This window comes from Heterodontus francisci, chromosome 3 (assembly GCF_036365525.1).
Source record: "Heterodontus francisci isolate sHetFra1 chromosome 3, sHetFra1.hap1, whole genome shotgun sequence".
NCBI classification, from domain to species: domain Eukaryota; kingdom Metazoa; phylum Chordata; class Chondrichthyes; order Heterodontiformes; family Heterodontidae; genus Heterodontus; species Heterodontus francisci.
Genome location: NC_090373.1, coordinates 159,410,153 through 159,436,922, shown reverse-complemented (window position 1 = coordinate 159,436,922; position 26,770 = coordinate 159,410,153). Strand labels below are relative to the sequence as shown.

The 26,770-nt window shown below is 42.5% G+C and overlaps 1 protein-coding gene across 10 annotated transcripts in view; it reads right to left on the bottom strand.

Moving 5' to 3' along the window:
- The window catches only part of sobpa (sine oculis binding protein homolog (Drosophila) a), a 420,356-nt gene that overhangs the window by 38,942 nt on the left and 354,644 nt on the right, over positions 1-26,770 (bottom strand). For 9 of the 10 annotated variants that reach the window (XM_068027132.1, XM_068027091.1, XM_068027110.1 and 6 more), the window contains one exon: positions 10,943-12,930. In XM_068027132.1, coding sequence (XP_067883233.1) covers positions 10,945-12,930 — 1,986 coding nt within the window. In that variant the 3' untranslated portion in view covers positions 10,943-10,944. The remainder of the gene's footprint in view (positions 1-10,942; positions 12,931-26,770) is intronic. The other variant, XM_068027101.1, reaches the window with a different exon arrangement.

The window sequence follows — 26,770 nt, the reverse complement described above, 5'->3', positions numbered from 1 at the left end:
TATCAGCGCACAGGGATATGGAAAGGGTTAAACAGAAGAGTTTGTGATAGTGTGGGAGGAACAGCATGAGCATGGGCCAAGGGAGGGAGGGCGAGGGCATGTTTTGCTTCCTCATACAAACTACAGATGATTGGCATCACGGAGTCAGTCCCGGGGCTGGATGTCCTAAATTGAATACCTCTTTATGGAATGCTAAATTCAAAACACTCCCACAGGGGATGTTGAGACCAAGTGGGCCCACATCAGAGACGCCATCTATGAGTCAGCTTTGACCACCTACGGCAAAAGTGCGAAGAGAAATGTAGACTGGTTTCAATCTCATAATGAAGAGCTGGAACCTGTCATAGCCGCTAAGCGCATTGCACTGTTGAACTACAAGAAAGCCCCCAGCGATTTAACATCCGCAGCACTTAAAGCAGCCAGAAGCACTGCACAAAGAACAGCCAGGCGCTGCGCAAATGACTACTGGCAACACCTATGCAGTCATATTCAGCTGGCCTCAGACACCGGAAACATCAGAGGAATGTATGATGGCATGAAGAGAGCTTTTGGGCCAACCATCAAGAAGATCGCCCCCCCCTCAAATCTAAATCAGGGGACATAATCACTGACCAACGCAAACAAATGGACCGCTGGGTTGAGCGCTACCTAGAACTGTACTCCAGGGAGAATGTTGTCACTGAGACTGCCCTCAATGCAGCCCAGTCTCTACCAGTCATGGATGAGCTGGACATACAGCCAACCAACTCGGAACTCAGTGATGCCATTGATTCTCTAGCCAGCGGAAAAGCCCCTGGGAAGGACAGCATTACCCCTGAAATAATCAAGAGTGCCAAGCCTGCTATACTCTCAGCACTACATGAACTGCTATGCCTGTGCTGGGACGAGGGAGCAGTACCCCAGGACATGCACGATGCCAATATCATCACCCTCTATAAAAACAAAGGTGACCGCGGTGACTGCAACAACTACCGTGGAATCTCCCTGCTCAGCATAGTGGGGAAAGTCTTTGCTCGAGTCGCTCTAAACAGGCTCCAGAAGCTGGCTGAGCGCGTCTACCCTGAGGCACAGTGTGGCTTTTGTGCAGAGAGATCGACCATTGACATGCTGTTCTCCCTTCGTCAGATACAGGAGAAATACCGTGAACAACAGATGCCCCTCTACATTGCTTTCATTGATCTCACCAAAGCCTTTGACCTCGTCAGCAGACGTGGTCTCTTCAGACTACTAGAAAAGATCGGATGTCCACCAAAGCTACTAAGTATCATCACCTCATTCCATGACAATATGAAAGGCACAATTCAACATGGTGGCTCCTCATCAGAGCCCTTTCCTATCCTGAGTGGCGTGAAACAGGGCTGTGTTCTCGCACCCACACTTTTTGGGATTTTCTTCTCTCTGCTGCTTTCACATGCGTTCAAGTCCTCTGAAGAAGGAATTTTCCTCCACACAAGATCAGGGGGCAAGTTGTTCAACCTTGCCCGTCTAAGAGCGAAGTCCAAAGTACGGAAAGTCCTCATCAGGGAACTCCTCTTTGCTGACGATGCTGCTTTAACATCTCACACTGAAGAGTGCCTGCAGAGTCTCATCGACAGGTTTGCGGCTGCCTGCAATGAATTTGGCCTAACCATCAGCCTCAAGAAAACGAACATCATGGGGCAGGACGTCAGAAATGCTCCATCCATCAATATTGGTGACCACACTCTGGAAGTGGTTCAAGAGTTCACCTACCTAGGCTCAACTATCACCAGTAACCTGTCTCTCGATGCAGAAATCAACAAGCGCATGGGAAAGGCTTCCACTGCTACGTCCAGACTGGCCAAGAGAGTGTGGGAAAATGGCGCACTGACACAGAAAACAAAAGTCCGAGTGTATCAAGCCTGTGTCCTCAGTACCTTGCTCTACGGCAGCGAGGCCTGGACAATGTATGTCAGCCAAGAGCGACGTCTCAATTCATTCCATCTTCGCTGCCTACGGAGAATACTTGGCATCAGGTGGCAGGACCGTATCTCCAACACAGAAGTCCTCGAGGCGGCCAACATCCCCAGCTTATACACACTACTGAGTCAGCGGCGCTTGAGATGGCTTGGCCATGTGAGCCGCATGGAAGATGGCAGGATCCCCAAAGACACATTGTACAGCGAGCTCGCCACTGGTATCAGACCCACTGGCCGTCCATGTCTCCGCTTTAAAGACGTCTGCAAACGTGACATGAAATCCTGTGACATTGATCACAAGTCGTGGGAGTCAGTTGCCAGCGATCGCCAGAGCTGGCTGGCAGCCATAAAGACAGGGCTAAAGTGTGGCGAGTCGAAGAGACTTAGTAGTTGGCAGGAAAAAAGACAGAGGCGCAAGGGGAGAGCCAACTGTGCAACAGCCCCGACAAACAAATTTCTCTGCAGCACCTGTGGAAGAGCCTGTCACTCTAGAATTGGCCGTTATAGCCACTCCAGGCGCTGCTTCACAAACCACTGACCACCTCCAGGCGCTTATCCATTGTCTCTCGAGATAAGGAGGCCAAAGAGATAATCTGTAATTGTGCAGACAATGGACTCTCTACACCTCCATTGCTAAAGTTGCCTCCAAAAAAGGCAGTTTCTACTTTTGTGCCAATTCTTGTCCCCACAACTCAACTTTCTATAAAGTCCAAGCTGCATCAAGACTTCAATACTGCTCCCAAATACTAGTGAGGCCCTTTTAACTCTGACAAAAGAAAAAAAACTTGTCATCTGATAGTCAATTTTTTCTCACCCTGAGCCTCCAATCTCTCTCACACATGTTGCAATCTTTGATTGCTCTCTGCTACTGTATCAGTGATTCTCTGAACTTTCCTCTCATACTTGGAGGTGTTGCAGAGGAGAGTTACAAGAATGGTACCGAGGATGAAGGACTTCAGTTATTACGGATAGACGAGAGAAGCTTTTCCTTCGAGCAGCAAAGGCTAAGGGGATAAAAACAAGAAACGCTGGAAATACTCAGCAGGTCTGGCAGCATGTGTGGTGAGAGAAGCAGAGTTAATGTTTCAGTCAGTGATCCTTCTTCAGAACTGGCAGATATAAGAAATGTAAAAGATTTTAAGCAAGTAAAGCAGGGGGTGGGGCAAGAGATAACAAAAGAGAAGGTGTTGATAGGACAAGGCTAAGGGGGAGATTGACTGGAGACATTCAAAATTTTGAGGGGTTTTGATAGAGTAGATAGGGTGAAACTGTCTACTAGCAGAAGAGTCAATAACCAGAGGACAGAGATTTAGGATAATTGGCAAAAAAAAGGGGAAATGAGGAGAAATTCTTTTATTCAGTGAATTGTTATAATAGGTGGAAAGGGTGGTGGAAGCCGTTTCAATAGTAACTTTCAAAAGAGAATTAGATATACACTTGAAATGGTAAACATTTGCAGGGCTTTGGGAAAGAGCAAAGGAGTGGGAGTAACTGGATAGTATTTCAAGAGCCAACACTGGTATGATGGGCCAAATGGCCCCATCTGTAAGATTCAATGATTTCTGCTAAGCTGAAAATCTAAGGTCCTGCATACTCTTCACCCTTTATGCATTGCCACTAAGATTCAATGTACCATATCCCACACTTAAGTTACACTTTCCCAGGGCATCAAAACCTCTGAACTTCAGATCTGCCACAATCATCCCCTATTTCGACAATCTGTAGGCTTTTAAAACTGAAACTTAGTCTCACCCAGCAAATATTTCTCAACTCATAGAGGGGTGATCCTAAGACTACTGTCACAATATCTTGGAGATTAAAGGATTTCCACATGATTTTCAACGTGTTCTCAGTCTAGGGGATTTACAAGGTTGCTGAATTAGACCTAGGACTCCTGCATATGAATCAAATCGACATGACCAAAATCTTCAAAAAATGCAACACCTACTTTAAGAAAAAAATGAGACAAATATCAAATATTTCATCATAATTCGCTTTTGAAGGAACTATGGATACAAAACGATTGGGGAGTCATGCTACTGGGGAGGATTTAAACTAACTTGGCAGGTGTGTGGAAACCAGGAGATAATATCAGAGAGGAAAATCAAGGTGCACAGATAACTGGGAGAGACAGACAGCACTACAGTAGGAAATTGTTAGATAGTAGTTGGGGTCAGAGTAAGAGGGAATGTAATAAGGTCTAAATTAGGTTTACTGTGCATGCATGTGAACACGCGGGGTGTGGTAAGTAAGGTTGGTGAGCTGCAGGTGCAGATACACGTGGAAATAGGATATTGTGGCGATACTGGAGACCTGGCTCAAAAAAGGGCAGACTGGGTAGCAAATATTCCTGGATGCAAGGTGTTCAGGAAAGATAGGGAAGGAAAGAAAGGAGGGGCATGGCTGTATTGATTATGGAGAACATTACAGTGTTGGAGAGACAGGACGCCCTAGAGGGGCACAGAATCTATTTACTTAGAGCGATGAAACAATAGAGGTACTGATTGGTGTATTCTACAGGCCACCAAATAGTGAGAAAGATACAGAAAAGCAAATTTGCAAGGAAATTACAGAGAGGTGCAAGGATTATAAAGTTGTTATAATGGGGGACTTTAGATCTCCTAATATAGACTGGGATAGTAATAGTGCAAAGGGTAGAGAGGGGCGAGAGCTGTGTTCATGAGAATTTTCTACATCAGTATGTTTCCAGTCCAACAAGGAAGGAGACACAAGAGTAAAATACTGCGGATGCTGGAACTCTGAAATGAGAACAGAAAGTGCCAGAAATACTCAGCAGGTCTGGAAGCATCTGTGTCGAGAGAAACAGAGTTAACGTTTCAATTCTGTGACCTATCATCAGGAAGGAGGCATTGCTGGATCTGGTTCTGGGGAATGAGGTGAGTGAAGAGGATCAAGGGTTAGCAGGGGAACATTTAGGACACAGTGGTCAGAGTATTTAGGTTGACTATGGAAAAAGACAGGGAGCAATCCAGAGTAAAAATAATTAATTGGGGGAAGGCCAACTTCAATGGAGTCAGATCTGGCCCTGGTAAACTAGAAGCAAAAATTGTCAGGCAAAACTGTAACTGATCAATGATCCTTTGAAGAGGAGATAGTTCGGGTACAGTTAAAGCACATTCTCATGAGGGGGGAAAGGTAGGGAAAACAAATCCAGAGCTCCCTGGATGATGAAAGAGATAGAGAGTAAGATGAAGCTGAAAAAGGGTGCAAAGGATATATATAGTAAAAGGGTGGGGCCGATTAGTGACCTAAAAGGGATTTACACATGGAGGCAGGGAGCATGGTGAGTACTTTTCATTTGTCTTTACCAAGGAAGAAGATGCTGCCCAAGTCATAGGGAAGAGGAGGTAGTTGAGACACTAAATGGGCTAAAAATTGATAAAGAGCAGCTATTAGATGGGCTGGCTGTACTTAAAAGTTGATAAGTCACCAGGACTAATTGAGGTGCATCCAAGAATATTCAGGGAAGTAGGGATGGAAATTGTGGAGGCACTGGCCACTATCTTCCAATCCTCCTTAGGTACAGGGGTGGTGCCCGAGGACTGGAGAATTGCAAATATTATATCCTTGTTCAAAAAAGAGTGTAACGATAAACCCAGCATCTACAGACCAGCCAGTTTAACCTCGGTGGTAGGAAAGCTTTTAGAAATGATAGTTAAGTCACTTGGACAAATGTGGATTAATTTCGGAAAGCCAGCACAGATTTGTTAAGGGCAAATCATATTTAATTAACTTGCTTGAGTTTTATTTGATGAGGTAACAGAGGGCTGATGCGGGGGTAAGGTGGTTGATGTGGTGCATATGGACTTTAAAAAGGTGTTTGATAAAGTGTCACATAACAGGCTTGTCAGCAAAGTTAGAGCTCATGAAATAAAAGGGACAGTAGCAGCATGGATAAGAAATTGGCTGAGTGACAGGAAGCCGAATATAATGGTGAATAGTTGTTTTATGGAAGGTATATAGTGGGGTTCCCCTGGGGTCAGTGTTAAGACCTAGACTTGGGTAAACAGGAATCAATTCAAAATCTGCAGATGACACAAAATTTGGAAATATTGTGAACTGTGAGGAAGATAGTGATAAACTTCAAAAGGACATCATCAGGTTGGTGAAATGGGCAGGCAACTGGCAGATCAAATTTAATGCTGAAAAGTGTGAAGTGATTTATTTTGGTTGGAAGAATGAAGAGAGGCAATATAAAATAAAGGGTACAATTCTAAAGGGGGTGCAGGAGCAGAGGGACCTAGGGGTATATGTGCATAAGTCATTCAAGGTGGCAGGGCAGGGTGGAAGAGCAGTTAATAAAGCATATGGGATCTTGGGTTTATAAATAGGGGCTTGGTGTACAAAAGCAAGGAAGTTATGATAAACCTGCTACAACACCAGTTTGGCCTCAACTGGAGTATTGTGTCTAGTTCTGGGCACTACACGTCGGGAAGGATGTGAAGGCATTAGAAAGGATGCAGTAAAGATTCAGGAGAATGGTTCCAGGGATGAGGAACTTCGGTTCCATGGATAGATTGGAGAAGCTGTGGCTGTGCCCTTGGAGAACAGAGGATTAAGAGGAAATTTAATAGAGGTGTTCAAAATCATGAGGGGTCTGGACAGAGTAGATCAGGAGAAACTGTTCCCGTTGGCGGAAGGAACGAGAACCAGAGGACATTAATTTAAGGTGAATGGCCAAGAAAGCAACAGCGACATGAGGAAAAACATTTTTACACAATGGGTGGTTAGGAGCTGGAATGCACTGTCTGACAATTTGGTGGAGGCAGATTCAATCATGGATTTCAAAAGGAATCGGATAATTAACTGAAGAGAAAAAATTTGTAAGGCTATTTGTAGGTGAGTTGCTCTTGCAGAGAGTCAACATGGGCACGACGGACAAAATGGCCTCCTTCTGTGCTGTAACCATTCCATGATTCCTGGGGGGGGGGGGGGGGTGGGTGGAGAGAAGGGGGAAGGGGGACAAATATTACAGCAGCATTTACCACCTTCTCTGTCCTAAGGTGTCTGTTAGTCAATCTCACAGCATTGCTTGCTCGGCTCAGGAATGGAAAAGGAACATAGTGGACAGTAGATGGTACTGCCACGCCCAATGATAAGGACAGAGAGCTAACGAGAGAGACCAACAGACAGAGACAATGGATGGGCAAGGTCACAGCACCAGGAGTCGTTTGAAGTAATGTAAAAATGAAATTTCTCTTGTATTATTTACATTTACAGGCTTCTCTGTAGAGACCTGTACTCATTTGGTTTGTAGGACCAGGCATACTGAGATTACATAGAATTACAGAGAACATACAGCACAGAAACAGATTATTTGTCCCAACAGGTCTGTGCCAGTGTTCATGCTCCACACAAGCCTCCTCCTATCTCTCTTTATCTAACTTAATCAGCTTATCCTGGAGTGCAGTAACAGCAGATGGATGCTTTGCAAGTTCTGAGCTAACTAACTGACTTAAAATCCTCTACTGTTCCTTCAGAGGTGTTGCAGGACAAGAAAGAGGCCTGTAAATGTGAACATCTGCAAAATAATTTGTTTTTATCATGACAAAGACACAACGTGGGACAAATTTTGCACTACTTACTCCTAGGCAATACTATTCCTTTAATCTTTATCCTGCAACTCAAGTTCAGCAGCGTGTTCAAATGGATTTTCAGGTTTCAGCTGACTACAGGCGAAAGCTGTAATTGATTGAAACACTCCTGTAATTTACAGTCTACTCTTCATTCAAAGTTGCTTAGTTCAAATTATCTAAAAATTGAAATTTTCTTTCCATACAAATTACCCAAGAGCACCAGTGCTTAGCACTAAATTCCTACATTACTTTGTTATTCATACCACTTAATTAAAGTCACTGGACAATTCAAATTACTGTATAAAAACTTTAAATTATCAGAAGTAGATGGTGCCAATGTCTGAGCCTAAACTACAGCCCATTGTGTAGAAGTTTCACAAAATTTAACAATGCAATGCCTACAACATTGCAATGCTTCACATTCATAGATCTTTTGGATATTGGTTCTGCTTTAAATAGTGCACTGCAATTAGATTTTATGCTTAAAACACTGGTAATGATTTGCATTTCTTGGAATTCAAGAAAGGTTTGCAATCAGAGCTCATCTGAATTATACCACAAAAACAGGTCAACTAGCTCAGTGATATATTTATTGTATTCCACATTTCCTGATTTGTATGATTTATTCAGGTATGGGGCTAGGACAAATTTTTTACCCTCAGCGTGCATGGTTCCTGTCACTACAATGCTAAAATTATTACTGTAACTTTTCATACTCTCCTTCCCCTGCCTAATTTTCTCTCCCAAGGTCCTTTTATAATCCACAAAATTCTGCAAATTGGACAGCAGGGAAATTTGTGTTTTCATTGATTTGGTGAAGACTTCACTTTCTACTTTTCTTCTCCTCACACAGGAACTAAGTCTCTCCATTCCACAATACAACGAGCTAGTCTCCACAGCACCAGAATTGCCATTCACTTTCAAGTTGATAGCTGTGCTGCTCCAAAAAGTTGCCTTATGTAAAATTATGGGAATGTTAAAGCACTCAGAGACTTCTGACAGTACTCATCGGAATTGTACACAAGAATACCAATAAAAATTGTACAATTACTTGTATACTACACTTCCGTGCTGTATATGGCACATTTCCCAAATATGAAGAGCACCTAACACAATTCACTTGTAGTCGTAAGTTATTCTGTCCCCTCAATTAACCAATCTATACCAGCCAACTAAATTGCTCAGTCGATTATCTCTTCAGCCATTCAACTCATTGGCCCAAATTTTACGGTTGTAATGATGGCAAAACGATCTGCATTCGCTGTCATTACAACTGTAAAACTGACAGTAACATCTGGCATCCACACACATGCAGTTAAAAGCTGTAGTCATTGATTCCCCACTCCTACACAAGGTGCACTGTTGAAGTCCTTGCAGAAGAAAAATCTTAGAAATAACTTGATTTGACATGAACTTCCACTTTTTACACTATTAGTCTTGCTGTGAAAACCGTTGAAAAAAAATACACCTTGTTAAATGAGATGTACCTGGGTTTTTTAATGGTGCACTAAGTCACAATTATTGATGACAACCTCTCTGGCCCCGTAAAACTAATTTTATATTTGTGGAATGTCAAATTTCTCCATTATGATCCAAACTCAATTAGATTGTTAAAACAGTCATTTTAAAAAAATGTTTGTGTATAATGTGTGGGGCGGCACAGTGGCGCAGTGGTTAGCACCGCAGCCTCACAGCTCCAGTGACCCGGGTTCAATTCTGGGTACTGCCTGTGTGGAGTTTGCAAGTTCTCCCTGTGTCTGCGTGGGTTTCCTCCGGGTGCTCCGGTTTCCTCCCACATGCCAAAGGCTTGCAGGTTGATAGGTTAATTGGCCATTATAAATTGCCCCTAGTATAGGTAGGTAGGGAAATATAGGGACAAGTGGGGATGTGGTAGGAATATGGGATTAGTGTAGGATTAGTATAAATGGGTGGTTGATGGTCGGCACTGACTCGGTGGGCCGAAGGGCCTGTTTAAGTGCTGTATCTCTAAACTAAACTTCAGCTTCTAACTTAATCCCTTGTGTATGTCCCAATCTTTATTTCACTCTCTGCAAATGATTAAAAAGTTAAGGATACCCAGTACTTTACTTCCTGGTTTGCTGTCTGTGAGAATTCTTCAATGTGATTGGCTACATAGTCTGCTTGATGACATCACTGTTGCTGGATGCAATAGATCTCCGATGGCTAGCACCAGAATGAAATTAAAGGTGTGAAATCAATGCCAATCAACTAGATTTTTGTGGGCAGCTTTTTTTGAAGTCAGCAGCAAGCGTCGTCACTTTTCCGCTGACTGCAAAATCCAAGCTCTATAACTCAAAATGGGCCCTTTCTAGTTACACTCCCCTCCCAGTCCCCCTCCCCCACCCCCCGCCCACCCCCATCAAATGCTTCTCTAATAAAAGAATCTTCTACTTTTCCTGATGGGAGTTTATGGAAGACAAAATATATTTCAATTGAAGATGGGCAGAAAAGAAAATGTAACTATCCCAATAACATTTGCAACCTTTATTTTATGGCATTCTTGCACTGCTGGCAATATACTGATCAATAAAAAGTTTTCATTTGTTTTTTCTGATTGTTAATGCCAGACAGGTCCCAAACTGTGCAGTTGCTTAAAGAGGGAAAAAATGTCTTAAAAAATCTGGGCATTTGTGGTTACCAGCAAACTCAATCAGAACTCTCTCAAAAACTGATAGATACCCATGTGAATCCAGTAATAAACAAACATTCAATAACTCCTCTTAAAGAAGTATTATTGCCATTCTCAACATTCTAAGACTGATACAAAGGACCACCAGTAATCATTGTCTTCTTCATAAGAACAAGTAATCGTTTGCCTTCTGCCTCTCTCATGGTGACAGCAATCTTTAAATTGTCTAAAAAAAGTGGCTGTATGTAGAGTTCATTAAGAATACAATATGTAGTCTGTCAAAATGATATTATGGAAGACATCTAAATATATACTTGATCATTCCTTGTTACTTTGCACTTTAAACTGAGTATTATCACATTTTTATCAGATTAATTTAAAGAGCAGGTTTCTTTCAATTCTGAGCTTAAAAATGAAAGATGAGAATCCACACCAAACGTATGATGAATCAGCATACCCAAGAGAGTGCAGCAATGAAGAGCTTTGCCACTGCGTAAATCATATATTTTAGATCTCTTGATATTAGCACCAGCAATCTAAATGATTAGCACCGCAAACCACTGCCAGTTTGGATGGATAAAGCCTTATTGGAGGAAAAGTGCTGTGCTAATTGACTTAAAACAAAGTTTTTTTAAATTTTACAATTAATGATTTTTGAAATGCTCATCGTCATAATGGTCAAATATGACTCTCTGCGTCTTCTTTTGTATTTTAAACGTGTTGCCTTCAGGTTTTTGTAAACGCATTTCAAAACAAACCTTTACTTGTTCTGGTTTCGAATCCGGAGACATCTGCGTTTCAGTGGCGGCTCACTGTCCTCGGGCCCTGTGTTGAGTATTGGCGTTGAGGTTATGCAGGGTGCTATGGCAGTCTTTTCAGTCGCTTTTGGCACAGGCTGAATCAAGCAGCCCGTCTTGGGTACTACTCTCAAGGCATATGCATGGTCCTCATCTGCAGGATTATGATTTACATCCTGCTTGTCCACCCCACCCAGGGGTGATTCAATTGAGGCCTTCTTACCTGCCTCTAACTCCAGCTGACAGTTTGGTGTGCAGTTGTTTTCTTTGACTGACTCCAACTCGTTGACAGCGATCTCCTCCTGCTGCTGCTGTTGTTGTGGTTGTGGCTGTTGCTGTTGTTGCTGTTGCTGCTGCTGCTGGTCTGGTCTTTCTTCCGAGCAGTGGGAACCATCCACATTCTTTGTGCCATTCATAACCAGATTACAAGGTGTTAGATCAGAGTCACCTCCTGAGCTTCCTGAATTTAGCTGGATAGTGCTGCAGTGGGAAGAATCACTACAAGACAACACCTTTGTTTCAATAGGGTTCAAATGAGGAAAATCCCTACAGTCAATACAGTTCCGTTTATCCGGACTAGAAACAGTCAAATCTACAACACTTCTGCCTTCATTCTCAAGTTTCACAGAAGGATGTAAAGACCTGTGACCGATGTGATTAAGTCTGCTTCTATGGCTCATAGTCAAGTCTATGACTTCGTCTTGTGGAAAGTCTACCGCATCAGAATATGAAAAATCACTTTTAATTGGACCATTAGGCTTGACAGTTAGATCAACAACCTCGCTCCTGCTGGTGTCAAGAAGTACGGCAGGCTGGTTCAAAGAATGGCTTGAGCAGTTAGACGACGAGGCTTTAATAGACTTGGAAGGTGCCTGCTGCCCATTATCTGATGTCAACGAACTCCTTGGCTCTTTAGTGTCATCTTCAACGTTAGATGTACTTGGAATGAGACTCTCAGCGTTGCTGGAAATACCATTGGTAGACTTGGAGTCGAACACGTGTGGAATTGGAATGGGGATCGGAATCGGCACAGGCAGTGGAACAATGACAGGATAGGGCACCAGAAGCGTTGGAGGGGGGACCAACGGAGCAAGTGATGGCACTCCAAAGTTTAAAAGATGTGGGATATGCATGTGGCCATTTGGCATCATATTAATAGGTGGAAAGGAAACATTAGGTAGGGGTGCTCCTGAGGGAAGTAACCCTTGATGATTCCCTGGCACTGTGGGCGTTGATGGGTGATGAAGATGTGGCGAGAGCATTGGCCTATGCATGGGGCTAGAATTAGGACCTATAGTTCTAGAACCACCTGTTGGGGGACCAAGCCCTGAAATTATGTGGTTTGACAGAGGACTATTAGGGCTTGGAGCGTGAGGTCCTCGGATAAATGGCGGACGAATCTGATGCATCATCTGCTGCTCCATGAATATTGGCAGAGGCACAGGTCCTCGATTTGTCATTACCATAGAGGGATTGCCTGGAGGGACACCCACTGGAGGCACAATATTGGCTGGCTGTTGAAGCTGAATTGGTGCAATATTTGGGCTTTCATTTGCAGCCACTGCCTTGGAGATTGGAGTGTGAATTTTGGCAGCGGAACTAATGGCAGGATCAGATGGGGACAGAGTAGCAGATGCAGAAGGGATGGGGACTTGAGTCTGTGAGGAAGGTGCCACGGGAGAAGGGGCCTTTCTCCGAGCATCTGTCAGTGGCATGTTCCAAGACTCCGGAGTCAGTAGTTGCACGCCTGTGTTTTCTGACTTATTTTCCAATGGAGGGTGCCCAGTATTGCACAAGCCAGCAGGAAGATTGGCCTGTGTCTCTTTGTAAAAAATGTCCATTTTGTACTGATTGAGGCATTTTGCACTGCAGAATTGTAGCCGTCGTTCTCCATCTCCAAAGTCTAGGTACTCTTTTGTGTGCCGAATGTGCTTGCACCAGTCACATACCTGTAGTCAGAACAATTGAAAGTACATTAGAAAGTACAGCCACTCCAAACACAAGGTTTGTTATAAGTAAGCCGAGAAGATATATAATGTTATTTAGTCACCTGCACAGATTAATTTCATCTTTCAAGAAAATAGACTGAATTTTACATCCAACTAAATCAGAAGTCATGTTGTAAGATAAAAGGTTGACCATGGACAATTGTTTTTACTGGTGGAATACAGGCTTAGATCTTCAACAACAGCTTGCATTTATATAGCACTTTTAATGTAGTAAAACATCCCAAAGCGCTTACAACTTTCCAACTGTATTGCCAATGTTCTCCTATTAGTGTTATAACTGGAAAATTGAGGCCACTGTTTCTAAGGAGGATAAGCCGATAGACCAGAAAGGACAGAAAGATTAGAGTATTGGATTTTGAGTGGTATGGGGAGATGCAGCAGTAATTGAATAGGCAAGCAGTTATACCAGGCTGACTTCTCCCTTTCCCTGACAATTGGCAAACAGTGAAGGTGGGGGGTGGGTGAGAGGGGAGGGAGGTGGAAATCACCTAACACCAGTAGCAACACTTCCCACCATCAACAAAGCAAAATTACTCCGTGCTTTATCAACAAATCTTCTTTGTTTCTTTCAATTCCTCTCGGTCAATAATCTCTCATGTTGGTATATGGTTCCAATGTCATTAGCTACCCTTTGGTACCTGACCCAACTGGACAGTCTTCACATGTATGTATTGGCAGCTTTGGAAGGCAATGGTGGCTGTATCCAACATCCTTACAAGTGCAGTTTCCAGTAGAACTCATCGAGTAGTGAATTGGAGCAAGATCCTTGGTTTATTTTCCTTTTCCTAGCCCAAGTTCACCCAGGTGATTAGAGCATCCTTTGTGTAGGTGTCATCTTTAGGGGTGCATTCACAATGCAAGCTTGTTTCCTATTCTAAATAATTTTGGCTTGGCCCAACCTTAAGATTCTGCAGTATAATTAGGTGTTAATAGCTGACCTGACTCTAGAGCAAAGCGGAATGAGACTCTCTCTTCCAGGGAGCTTCCCTGTGCTTCGCCCTAGTGTCATGTCAGGTCCTGACTGGAGAATCAGGCTGTATTTACCCTATTATGAGTGTGAAGTGCAACCACTTTGCACTGACACTACAGCTATGGCATAATTGCAATTTTGCAGAGTGTTTAGACTCTCGAATGTTTACATTTTGATGATCTTCCTTACAATGTAAAAGATACAGCAGGACAGGTGTTATAGAGTCATTTACAGCACCGAAGGAGGCCATTCAGCCCATCGAAGCCGTGGATTTCTAAGACTTTTTTTTTCTATTCCAAGTGATTTATACATCACAGTAATAAGGTACTGCTCTGTCCCCATTTTCTCATTTATCCCCTCATCAGATGCAAAGTACTGGGTGGCTCCAAAGCAATAATACTGAATAAGTAGATATTTAATGAATGGAATCAGAGGCTATATAATTCTGCTGCATCACAAGTCTCTCCCTACAAATACCTGCTGAATTCGCACGCCAGAAATGCTTCATCACAGGCACTGATATATATCACATAGCTCACTTCTCAATATAGCATTAAGGACAAACCAATCAATATGTATGACCCAATGGAGACGATTAGGCAGCTTAGATTACATAATTCCCCTTTTTTATTTACATATTATTTCTCACTGTAAACTGTTCTCATATTTCATTAGTCAAGCTGGACTCACGTCTCTGCTGCTGTTAGGACAAACGGGGACTGGAGGGGGAGGGGTGGGTGGCAGTTAGCTCTGCCCCCTTTGACTGCTTTGAGAAGGTGTGATGTACACTGTGGATAAGCCTCACCCCATGGGCTGTTCCCTTCCTCCTTTCAACAGAGGAATGCTACAGCCTGTACATGGGGTCTCACCCCGTGACATAAATAAGACCAGAAACTGAGCAGCATGCATAATTGGACCTGCAACCCGCAATGCCCAGTTATACCAAGGATTGCTGTAATTTTATGAGATTGCACCTTTGGAACTGTGTGAATTCAATGAAGAATGCCGTGGTTTGAACTACGTCACTGCCTGCACAGCGTCAAACAAAAGGTCCTGCCTCTTTATTAGTTGCACAGTGCATTAACCATGGTTTATGGAGTAAGGAGTGATGGCATGTCTAAGTCACGCTTAGACCCTGATCATCGTTTAATGATTTGCAGAACATTGTTCTCCATAAACAGTTCAGTAAATAAACTAAGTAATGCCACCTCACATAGCTAGAATTGCTCAGTGATGTAGCAATGGACTTAGCTTTTGTGAAACTAGTGATTCCCACATGTTATTCACCAGAAACTCAAGCCCATATTTGCTGTTACTGGCTGCTGCAAGTGAAAACTTGATCAACTGCACTAAGTAAGATATTCCATTAGGTGGTGCAATCCTAAAACTAAAAAGATTTGTGGGTGTAAAAGTTCATTTATGCTCACTTCCAGATTGTATATACACTAATCACATATTTTGTCAGTGGGGTGGGTGAGTGTAGGTAGGCTTGGGTAGTTAGATTTTAGTTTAACTTGACCATATTTTACTGTATCCACTGTAATAAGGTCAAAGAAGCCATTTTAATATTAACATGTGACTAAAGAAGCCATTTTGTATCCTCTATTAACTTTTAAAGTTTGTTGAGTTTAATTTGTATAAGTTTGTTCTAAGCTTAAAAGCACAGTTTCAGCTCTGTTCAAACAATGGACCTTTCTGAAATTCCGGATAAAGCCCATGGAATAGTACATCGTGGCCTTTGAAAGTCTGGCTTTAATGAATAGAGAGGTTGTTTAAGATCAGATTGAGGGACAGTGTGAAACCACTCCATTGTACTCCACTGAGCACAGGTGGCGGCTAGTGGAAGACAAAATTAAGAACCAATCAAATTTACCTCGTAACAACGAGAGCCAATTATTAAATTAACAAGTGCCTGACTCTGAGGTGGTGTGATGACCATCCAGGGGTTAAAAGCAGGAGTTTTGAAAGTTTTCGTTGCGCAGAAACTATAGAAGACCTCGGAGGTAAAAGAGAGGGTATCGGGTCACTCTGCAACCAAGCTCGACCAGCAAGCGCACCTGCTAGAGCTGTAAAGTTATATTCCCAAGCTTGTTAAGTATAATTTTACTGCCAATTGTTAAGTATTATTTTACTTCCACTAAACTCTCTGGACTTATTAATCAAGTATCCTGTTGCCTTGATGAAAGTTCTGATGAAATGTCACAGACCTGAAACATTAAATCCGTTTATATCTCCACAGAGACTGAATGAGACCAGCACAGTTTAAACGAGCAGCGGCAGCCGAAAGGAGTGAGACTGAGTGAGACCGGCACAGGGAGCAGAGAGCAGTCGGACCTATGTGAGAGCAGTCCAGGCGCGCAGGAGTGTTGGAAAAATATGTCAACAGTGACATCACAGGAAAGCTGCAAGGTGATTGGTTGGTGAGTAACAGCTGTTAGGGAATAATTCTAATTAGCTCGGTAAGTAACTAAAGTGAAGAGAAAGGTCCACAGTTCTCTTTTAATATAGTAGTGTTTTTTTTTTTAGGGAATCAAGGTTCCTACTGTAAATAATCTAATTTTTGGGTAATTTAAGGGAGTAAAAACAGTGAAAAAAACCAAAGAGTGACATCACAAGAAAACTGTAAATTCATTGGTTGGTAACTGCTAATTTGAATTACCTATTCTAAGTTGATTTCAGATTAAAGGTGAATAGGAGAAATATTTTACAGATTAAAAAACTAAAGACAAGTCCGAAATTTAAAAAACAAATTAAAACCTAATTAAATAAAATAGAGATGCAGGGCCAGGCGATGTGTTGTACCTGCATGATGTGGGAGCTGGTGGACCCCATTGTGATTCCTGGTGACCACGTCTGTAGCAAGTGTTGGTTGCTTGAGGAACTCCAGCTCAGAGTTGATGAGCTGGAGTCTGAGCTTCGGACACTGCGACACATCAGGGAGGGGGACACTATGTTTCAGCAGACAGTCACACTCCTTAGATTAACTACCTTGAATTCGGCCAGTGGTCAGGGACAGGAGGGTGTGACTATGAGTGAGGCAGGTAGAGGGATCCAGGAGGTAGTGTTGCAGGAGCTTCAGCCCTTGTCCTTGTCCAACAGGTTCGAGATTCTTGCTCCCTGTATGGATGAGAGCAGAGACTGTAGGGAGGATGAGCAAACTGACCATAGCACCATGGTACAGGGAGCCATTCAAGTGGGGGGAGAAAAGAGAAATGTAGTCTCAATTGGGGATAGTATAGTTAGGGGCATAGACACTGTTCTCTGTGGCCAGGATCGAGAGCCCCGAAGGCGGTGTTGCCTACCTGGTGGCAGGGTTCAGGATATCTCATCTGGGCTGCAGAGGAACTTAGAGTGGGAGGGGAAAGATCCAGTTGTCGTGGTCCACGTAGGTACCAACGATACAGGGAGAATGAGGATCGAGGTTCTGCTGAGGGAATATGAGCAGCTAGGGGCTAAATTAAAAAGCAGAACCAAAAAGGTAATAATCTCCAGATTACTACCCGAGCCATGAGCTAATTGGCACAGGATCAATAAGATTAAAGAGGTAAATGCGTGGCTCAAAGATTGGCGTGGGAGAAATGGGTTCGAATTCATGGGACATTGGCACCAGTAGTGGCGAAGGAGGGAGCTGTTCTGATGGAACGAGCTCCACCTGAATCATGCTGGGACCAGAGACCTGGCAAATCACATAACTAAGGCTGTAGTTAGGGCTTTAAACTAAATAGCGGAGGAGGGTTCAGTTGCATGGAAAGTCAAAGCTAAAGCAGAAGGTTGGACTGCAGGTTAGTGATGAGGCTGATTGTTAACAGAAAATAAACGGTAGGGACAGAAGGTGTGAACGTCATATTGCACCAAGGAATCGTACAAATGAGTGTGGTGCAAGCAAAGCCTCAGAGCACAGGCCAAACTCAAAGTGTACAAAGCCGTAGTCCTCGCCACCCTTCTGTATGGTGCCGAGTCATGGGTCCTAAATCGCCGTCATGTACGCCTTCTAGAGCGCTTCCATCAGCGCTCCCTCTGCAGCATCCTCAAGATCCGCTAGCAGGACCGTTGAAGTCCTGAAAACGGCCAACATCACCAGCATCAAGGCCATCCTCCTGCAAAGCCAACTGCATTGGGCAGGTCACATTGCCCAGATGGACGACAGTCGCCTGTCCAAGATCGTGTTGTATGGAGATCTGACCACTGGTAAAAGGAACAGAGGGGCCCCATGCAAACGTTTCAAGACTTTCAACCTTTGAGAGTGAAGAATCAGCAAGAGAAAAGGAAGAGAAAGATAGATCCAATTTCCCCCAGCAGTGACTACACCTTCACTTGCACCCGCTGTGGGAGAATGTGCCGGTCACAGATAGACCTGACTAGCCACCAGTGGGCCTGAAACCGATGAGTGAAACCTTCCTAAAATCTTCGTCTGCGAATAAATACCAAGAAGAGAATCACGAAAGTGAAAGACGTCAGTGCTATAGAATGAAAGGCTTTTCTACTTTGGGCATCAGAGACCCTTTCAAACACTCTGAGGTTAGGACGAGTAATGCTTCAGCTACATTATACATATGTTGCATTTTCTGTGGTAGTCCATTGTGGCCTCAGTGTCTTCTTAATCTGGGTTTGTGATTGGTCATCAGCCCAGAAACACCCTAATAAACTTCCCGAACTACTTCTACGAGGCTGCCCCAATGGGCCCCATGGATCAGTTTTAATGCACACATGTGCAGAACAGACACACCTGTCTGTCCTGTGCTGCTTTCTGTTTGGTGCTTGCTTGCTGCATTGGGAACGTCTGCTGGGGTCTTGAGAAGAGCTTCAGGGCAGCTGGCAATAATATGGTTACACATCTCATGCACCTGGTTACACCACTGCTTGGGCCAGTCTTACATTTTTTTTGTATTCTTTCATGGGATCTGGGCATCGCTGGCAAGGCGAGCATTTTTTGCCCATCCTAATTGCCCTCGACAACTGAGTGGTTGCAAGGCCATTTGAAAGGGCAGTTAAGAGTCAACCACATTGCTGTGGGTCTGGAGTCACATGTACCCCAGACCAGGTAAGGATGGTAGATTTCCTTCCCTAAAGGACGTTGGGGAAAAGAAAATGATGGGAATGTAGCAGGCCATATTGTCCATCACTTATATTGTTTCAGCAAAACCAAGGGACTGTAGGATACAACTGCAGTTAAGTAGTTTTAGTAGGAAAGAAAGAATAAGGTATTCAATACCAATGTTGTTCTTCAAATACTAAACTGTCACAGAATCACAGAATTTAGAAAACTGGCTGGTGAAAGAACTGAACATCTGAAAGATCTAATGAAAGGTCACAGATCTGAAATGTTAACTCTGTTTTTCTCTCCACAGATGCTGCTGAGTATTTCCAGCACTTTCTGCTTTTATTTCAATCCAGATTGCAATGGGGGATGGGCCTATGGCACAAAACAGTCTCTAATATGGCACTAATTGACAATGTCACTCAAAGATCACAGGCTGGTGAGAGAAATAAAAAGAAATGTCACATCAGCACAGTAGGGCCTGCCTTTTGTGGTTGAATGTGGAGTAGGGTAAAGGGTGATTTATTCTGTAGATGGTTATGTTATGCCTTACCTGGGAGTGCTAAACTGAGAAGAGTTCCATTCCCCAGCATCAACATCCCTTGCCTTGACAATTGAGAAAATAAGAGAAGGTACAGCACACAAGATCATTCAGACCATTGAGCCTGTGCGAGCTCTTCAACTGTATCTAACTACTCTAATCCCATTTCCTTGCATTTTCCTACATCTGTGTATGTTCTTTCATTTGCTTATGCAACCCTTTTTAAATTATGTTAATTGCTTTTACCTCAATAGAGATCTTTTGGTAAAGCACTCCAAGTTTTAATAATATTTAATAACCTGTAATTTACCCCTTTGTCCTGGTTGTGATCAAAGTGAGTCTGTACTCCTAAGTTACAAAAGTAATCTTTCATTATTCACTCTCTCAAACTCTTCCATGATTTTGAAAACATTGACTAGACCTCTCTGAACCTTTTCTGTCCCAGTTCAAGGTTTTCTTCATAACATAACATCCTATTGCTGATGAATCTTTATAAAATACTGGGTTGGCCTCAACTGGAGTATTGTGGTCAATTCGGGGCAACACACTTTTTAGGAAGGATGTGAAGGCTTTAGAGGGTGCAGAAAAGATTTACAAGAATAGTTCCAGGGATGAGGGTCTTCAGTTGTGTGGATAGATTGGAGAAGCTGGGGTTTTAATCCTTAAAGAGAAGGTTGAGAGGAAAATTGATAGAGGTGTTCAAGATCATGAAGTAGAGTTGGTAGAGAGAAACTCTGTCCCATTGGCAGAGGGTTGAGAACTACAAGACACCGATTTAGTGATTGGCAAAATAACCAACATGAGGAAAAGCTTTGTTATGATGTGAGTGGTTAGGATTTGGAATGCACTGCCTGACAGTATGGTGGAGGCAGATTCAATCATGGCCTTCAAAAGGGAATTGAATAAGAAAAAAAACTTGCAGGGCTATGGGGAAAGGGCAGGGGAATGGAACTGGCTGAGTTGCTCTTGCAGAGAGCTGGCACAGACGAGAAGGGCCGAATGGTCTCCTTCTGTGCTGTAACCATTCTATGATTCTATTCATTCCAGTGATTCTTCACTGAACCCTTTCCATAACTCTAGTCTTCTTTCTATGCAGTACTCCAAATGTTGCCTAGCCAATATCATATAAATTTAACATAACTTTTGCTTTTATATTCAATGTTCTATACTTAAGACATGAGATCCTAATTGCCTTTTTATGTACCTGTACCCCTAGATCTCTGTTCTTTCACTCGTGTTATGAACCTTATTGTTCAGAGTATACTTCTTTTGATTGCTCCTTGCCCTCAATTTTCCCTCCTTCTGCTCTGTAAATTTTCATAATTTTATTTCTATATTTTAGTGCTCAGCAAGAGATGTTAGTGCTGGAGAATGAAGCAGCACATTATTCTTCACTTTCCGGGTCAGGTATCATGCAGTCAGATGCAAAGGTACTGTAGCTTTCTTACCACTATTTTCTCACAATTTTCCCCACAGTTGCTATGCCCCTGGATTTGGGGGTATCAACAGTAAACTTCAATATCATCTCCTAAAGTTTTCCTTTAGATTCCTTGGTCATCCCTGTATCAATGTGATTACATTCCCTTAATTTTTATAACAAGCCTCTTACCAGCCAAGTAATTAAACATCTCTGAAAAGCCACCAGATATCTTTTATCTATACACGGTGTGTTCGCTGTCATTACTGTCTAGAACTAACAGCAATCTCTGGTGTCTGCACATGCACAGTTAAATGTGGAAACTGCTGTCAGGGATACCCTGCTCCTCCGCACCATGTGCTGTTGCAGTCTTTGCAGATGCAATCAGCACAGAAATCAGTGATTTGACTTGAACTTTTAGCTTTTTATGCACCACTCACACTGTAAACCATTGGAAACGCTAAGCCTCATTGGATAAGTGGTAACTGAGTTCTTAAATGGTGTACTAAGACATAATTACTGAAAAGCTTCTCTGGACCTGAAATCTAACTAAAATTTTCATCATTCGTTCATCAGAACAGGTCATCGACCTGAAACCTTAACTGTTTCTCTCTCTCCACAGATGCAGCCTGATCTGATAAGTATTTCTTGCATTTTCTGTTTTCATTTCAGATTTCCAGCATCTTCGGTACTTTGCTTTTGTTTCAGTTCTTTTTAACTTCCTGGTTTGCTGTCTGAGAATTCTTCAATCCAATTGGCAGCTCAGCCTGATTGATGACTTCACTGTTCCTGGACGTCAGAATGAAACTGATGTCATAATTGCCTATCACTAACTATTCCATGAATTTCTAAGTGTTCACTAATTTAATGCTGTGTCATGTTTACCTGCAACCATGATTAAACTAATTGGCCTGTGACTTCCTTGCTTTTTCATCTCCCTTTTCTTGAACAGGTGTGATGTTTGCCTCCCTCCAGTCCTTTGTCACAATTCTCACTTCAAGTATAATTTAGTGCCTCTTATCTTTCCTCAGTATTCTAAGATGCATACGATCTGGGCCAGACAATTTTTCTGTTCTATTCCCATTAACTTTTTTAATACAATATTCCTTTGAATATATTTATCCACCATTCTGAAACTTCCACATTCTCCTTGGGTATTCCGACAATCCCATTTTTATCTTCCATTGTAAAATCTGATGCAAAGTAATTGCTAAGGATCTGATAGTCACTCACTGCCCACCTTTTGAGTGGCTCCACCTCTTCTTTGACTATCTTTCTATTTCTACTCCACATATAACAGCTTTTGCTATTTCATTTATATGGGCCAACAGCCTTCTTTCATTCTTCCTTCCAAACTACTCTTTAGCTTCTTTTAATAGCTTTTACGACTCTCATCTTTTTCCACATTTTCACCTCTATATTTATCATGTGTCTCTTGTTAAAAAGCTATTTTTGTTCCAATCTCTCTATTCTTAGTTAACATATCCCTTTTATATTAGTTAGAATATATGTAAGCTGAACTTTATCCACGCCATTTCTAAATATCTTCCACTCCTCGTCCACAGTTTGATCTGCCATTTTGTCCAACCAATTAATCTGGACAACTGAAATTTCATCCCACTGAAATTAGCAAATTTCTAATCCAAAACCTCTATCTTGGATTCCTCTTTATCTGTTTTCAATGTCAACCTAATTAGACTGTGGTAGCAATTTCTCAACTGTTTGATTTGTTACCCAGAAACAGATCTAATGTCACGTCCTTCCCTTTTGGACAGGCGTCATAATGATAAAGAAAAGAGTGCTCAATGCACTTGAAGAATCCTCCTCATTGTGACCATAAACCTCAGTCTCATCCCAAATTTATTTCAGGGTGGATGAATTCCCCATAATTACAAGTCTGTTACCATTCTAAATCTCATCCTCAATTCTTTTCCTATTTGGTTGTCAACTAATACTCTGAATAAGGTAACTGATCCCTTACTACTTCTTAACTCGACCCAGACAGACTGTGTCTGAGCACCAGCATCAATAAGATCTTTAATTGTGTCTTTAATAAGGCCACTTTTCCTTTTTCCCTTCCTTATCACCAGTGAATTTTTAATTTGCGAATAGTTCTCTGACTTTGCATACTTGCATATAGACACTACAGCCGCGACACACTCATACTCCTCAGCCCACTTTTTTAAAAATCTTTCCTTCACTAACTTTCTCCTCAAATTCTCTATCTATTCACATCTCTCTACATTTCCCTTGAACTATAATGACTGCATTACCCTATTCTACTTATTCCTAGTTCCTGTAGGATTTGCCCCAGCTCCAGTCTTATTAATTTAAATCCTGCTTCACTACTCTCTAATTTCCCTCCCTGTGAGAACATTGGTACTGATTTGGTTCAAGTAAAGCCCATCCCATGTGGGTTTAAGTGAAGCCCATCCCATGTCCCAAGAACTCATCCCAATGCAATGGAAATCAGAAACCCTGCTTTCTCTATGTGCACCCCACATTGATGTATTTAATCTGCTTCTCCAGAACCATCCTAGCACTAGTCACCAGGCATAATCCTACTTTTTAAAATAGAACAACCGTTTCTTCAAACTCTCTTAGCCCTTCTTCCCCTTGATGTTAATATAAATATGAGCCATTAATTCAGGTTGTTCAGGCTTTCTTTTCAGAATTTTCTCCACCTGTTCCATTATGTTCTTACCCTGGAACCTAGGAGGCAACGGGCCATTCAGAATTCCTTAACCCAGCTGCAGAAAAGGTCATCGACCCTGCTAATGGTAGAATCTCCAATGACTACCATTTGCTTTTTCTCTACACTATCATTTCCTACCTGTGGGTAGCCGTTTTTTCCACAGTGCAGTTGCATTGCTTTTTATTTCTTTTGAGTCACTGGTATTCATGAATATTTATCAATTTCAGACACCTAAGTGAGTTTCTTGCACTCCCTCTACCTGAACCCTCTCTGCCCTCCACCCGTGACCACCCACTTCCCTTTTTCACGATTCACCTCTAGATGCAGATGAAAGGGGCACTCTAGGAATCCTCCATCCTCTCATTTAATGTAGTGTGTTTCCAACTGAGTCTTAGTTGAGCAAGTCCATCTGGAAACATTCCTTGCATGCGACTGTCCTGAACACTCCAGGTTTCCAGACACTCTCCCATCATACAAATTCCTTCTAACACTGGTTTCAATTGTACTGCCATAATAAGTAGACGCAAAAGGATTTGGAAATTCAGATAAATTGAAGCAACTTCAAGCCAACTATCCTTCAATGGCAAAGTGCAGCCTTCCCACACTGTTGGTGTCTTGTTTATACAATCTACTAAATCCAGTCAAATTGGCACAAGTCAGCACAAACAAACAGCCAATCCAAACACACATAGCACTTTCAAAACAGCCAATCCAAACACAGGTTATTAACTTCAAAGCAGCCGATCCAAATACAGGCTGTGCCTTCAAAGTAGCCAATCAAAGACCACTCACAGCTACTCGTATTTTTGCACCAATTAACTTGTCAATCAAACCAGCCCAGCAAGCACTTCAAAAAAGCAACCCAGTTAACAGCTAGTCAAACATGATAAATAAAAGCAAAATACTGCGGATACTGGAAATCTGAAATAAAAACAAGAAATGCTGGAATCACTCAGCAGGTCTGGCAGCATCTGTGGAAAGAGAAGCAGAGTTAACGTTTCGGGTCAGTGACCCTTCATCGGAACTAGCAAATATTAGAAAAGTCACAGGTTATAAGCAAGTGAGGTGGGGGTGGGGCAAGAGATAACAAAGGAAAGTGCTTATCCACTCACTCGCTGACTCCAGTTCAAGCCGAACTACTCACTCAGCTGCCCTTTCACACTCCATTTCAGGTGTACACAAATCGTTACACACCCAAAGTCATTCTCTTTACACAATTTTGAGGGTGGTTAATCTCTTTTACAATTCAGATTACTTTCCAAATACTCTTGCACTCATTGCAAAAGTCAGTAGTGCACTTTCTATGAATTGAAACTTGATCTTATTAATGCGGATATGTGCTGCAGGGCAAACAATGAACACTGATACCATTTGGATTATGAACTGGAAATAATTTGGGTCATTCACCATACCCTCCTGATCTCTCTGATAGATGGAAAGTACACCACGCTGATTTCCATGTAACTTGGACTAAAACTACTAGATCATGTTTAGAAGTAAACAGTAAACACAGCAACAAGCCAAATCAACTCTCAACTGTAAAAGTTTCAATGTTTCATGAGTTCTCGCCCTATCAGCCCCAATCCATACAGCAGCACAACAAACTGGAGTGCACTGGTTACATGTGTCTCCTTTCTTTGGTGTCCAAGAAAGCACAACGGTAAATAAATAGGCATCCTCCATAATCAGTCAAAAGTGTCGCATTTTGGTTTGCTTTTTGCAGGAACAGATCAGTGGTAAAATGGATTTGCAGACATAGACAACTTCAGCAACACACAAGATCCTGCTTGAATAATGCACTTCCTAACTCCTGCACATTACACTTGTCATAGTCTGTCACATTAAGTGGTAGAGGCTTTGAATACATTGCCTGTCAGCATAACATTGCCCACGCTTGCAGTTCAGAGAAATGACCTCACATAGCCAACTGTTCAGCATCAGAAGCTGAAGGCAATAAGTGCAGTTCAGAGCTGGTCTGCCCACCTGTACAACCAGTGCCTAGTGGAAGCAGGCACTCCTGGATAGAGCTCACTCTGTTCCCTGTTAAAGTATCAGCTATGTATCCTTTGCTTTAGTAGTTAACATATGTGAAGCCACCTGATTGTGGGCAGCACTGGGTGTGGTGCCCACCTTGTTTCAGACAGGTGTGGTATTGAACCATTGTCATGTTGCATCAGGTGTCTCCGATTAGCTGAGTTGAATGAAGTGATCCAATAAGCTCTGACTGCACTGAGAGATAGCTGTAGTATCCTTCCTTCTAGCAGTCTCCCATGTAGGTCCTGCATTCTGAAACTCAGTCCCACACAGCTCATGCTAAATCAGCAATGTACCAGGTGACTCTCTGCTGGTCAGATGCTGCTGCTCCACATACCTGTTTTGCTTGAGAGTTTGTGCAGCAGGTCCCCTGTCCACTGACAATCTGTCCCCTGAATTGGTCTCAGTTGGTGAAGCCTCCACCTCTGCGCACTATTGGTGTCTCCCACAACCAACTGCATGGACTTTGCACTGGATTGTAAAATATTCTTTACCCAGAGAGTGGTTAGATTGTAGAATTTGCTATCACATGGAGTCATTGAGGTGGTTAGCACAGATGCATTTAAGGGGAAGCTTGATAAACAAATGAGGAAGAATAAAAGGATATGTTGATAGGGTTACAAGATGTAGGGTGGGAGGATGCTCGTGTGGAGCATAAACACCAGCATAGGTGAGATGGGCCAGATGGCCTGTTTCTGTGTTGTATATTCTATGTAATGCCTTTTGCTAGCCCAAGCTTTCTCGTCACTCAGTAAATTAGCTCAAGTATCTTACCATTAAAATCAAACTTGACAGATGATGAGACTCTTGCTGTTTTCATACCCATTTACCTGCACATCCTACCCATTTCTTGGCAAGGGGAAGATTTTAAATCATAAATCCCAGTAACAAGCAACCTTACCCTTTGTATATTGAGTGCTTCCAATCAGGTACATCATTATCACACCATGTCCATATCACAAACACTTGCCAACTACTTATTCACAGCGACTAGTCATAAATCACAGGAACAATATTCTGTCACCGTGACTGTGGCACATTATCCCTCCTTGTACTCCTCACCCTTTCTATAGCTTTCATCATGG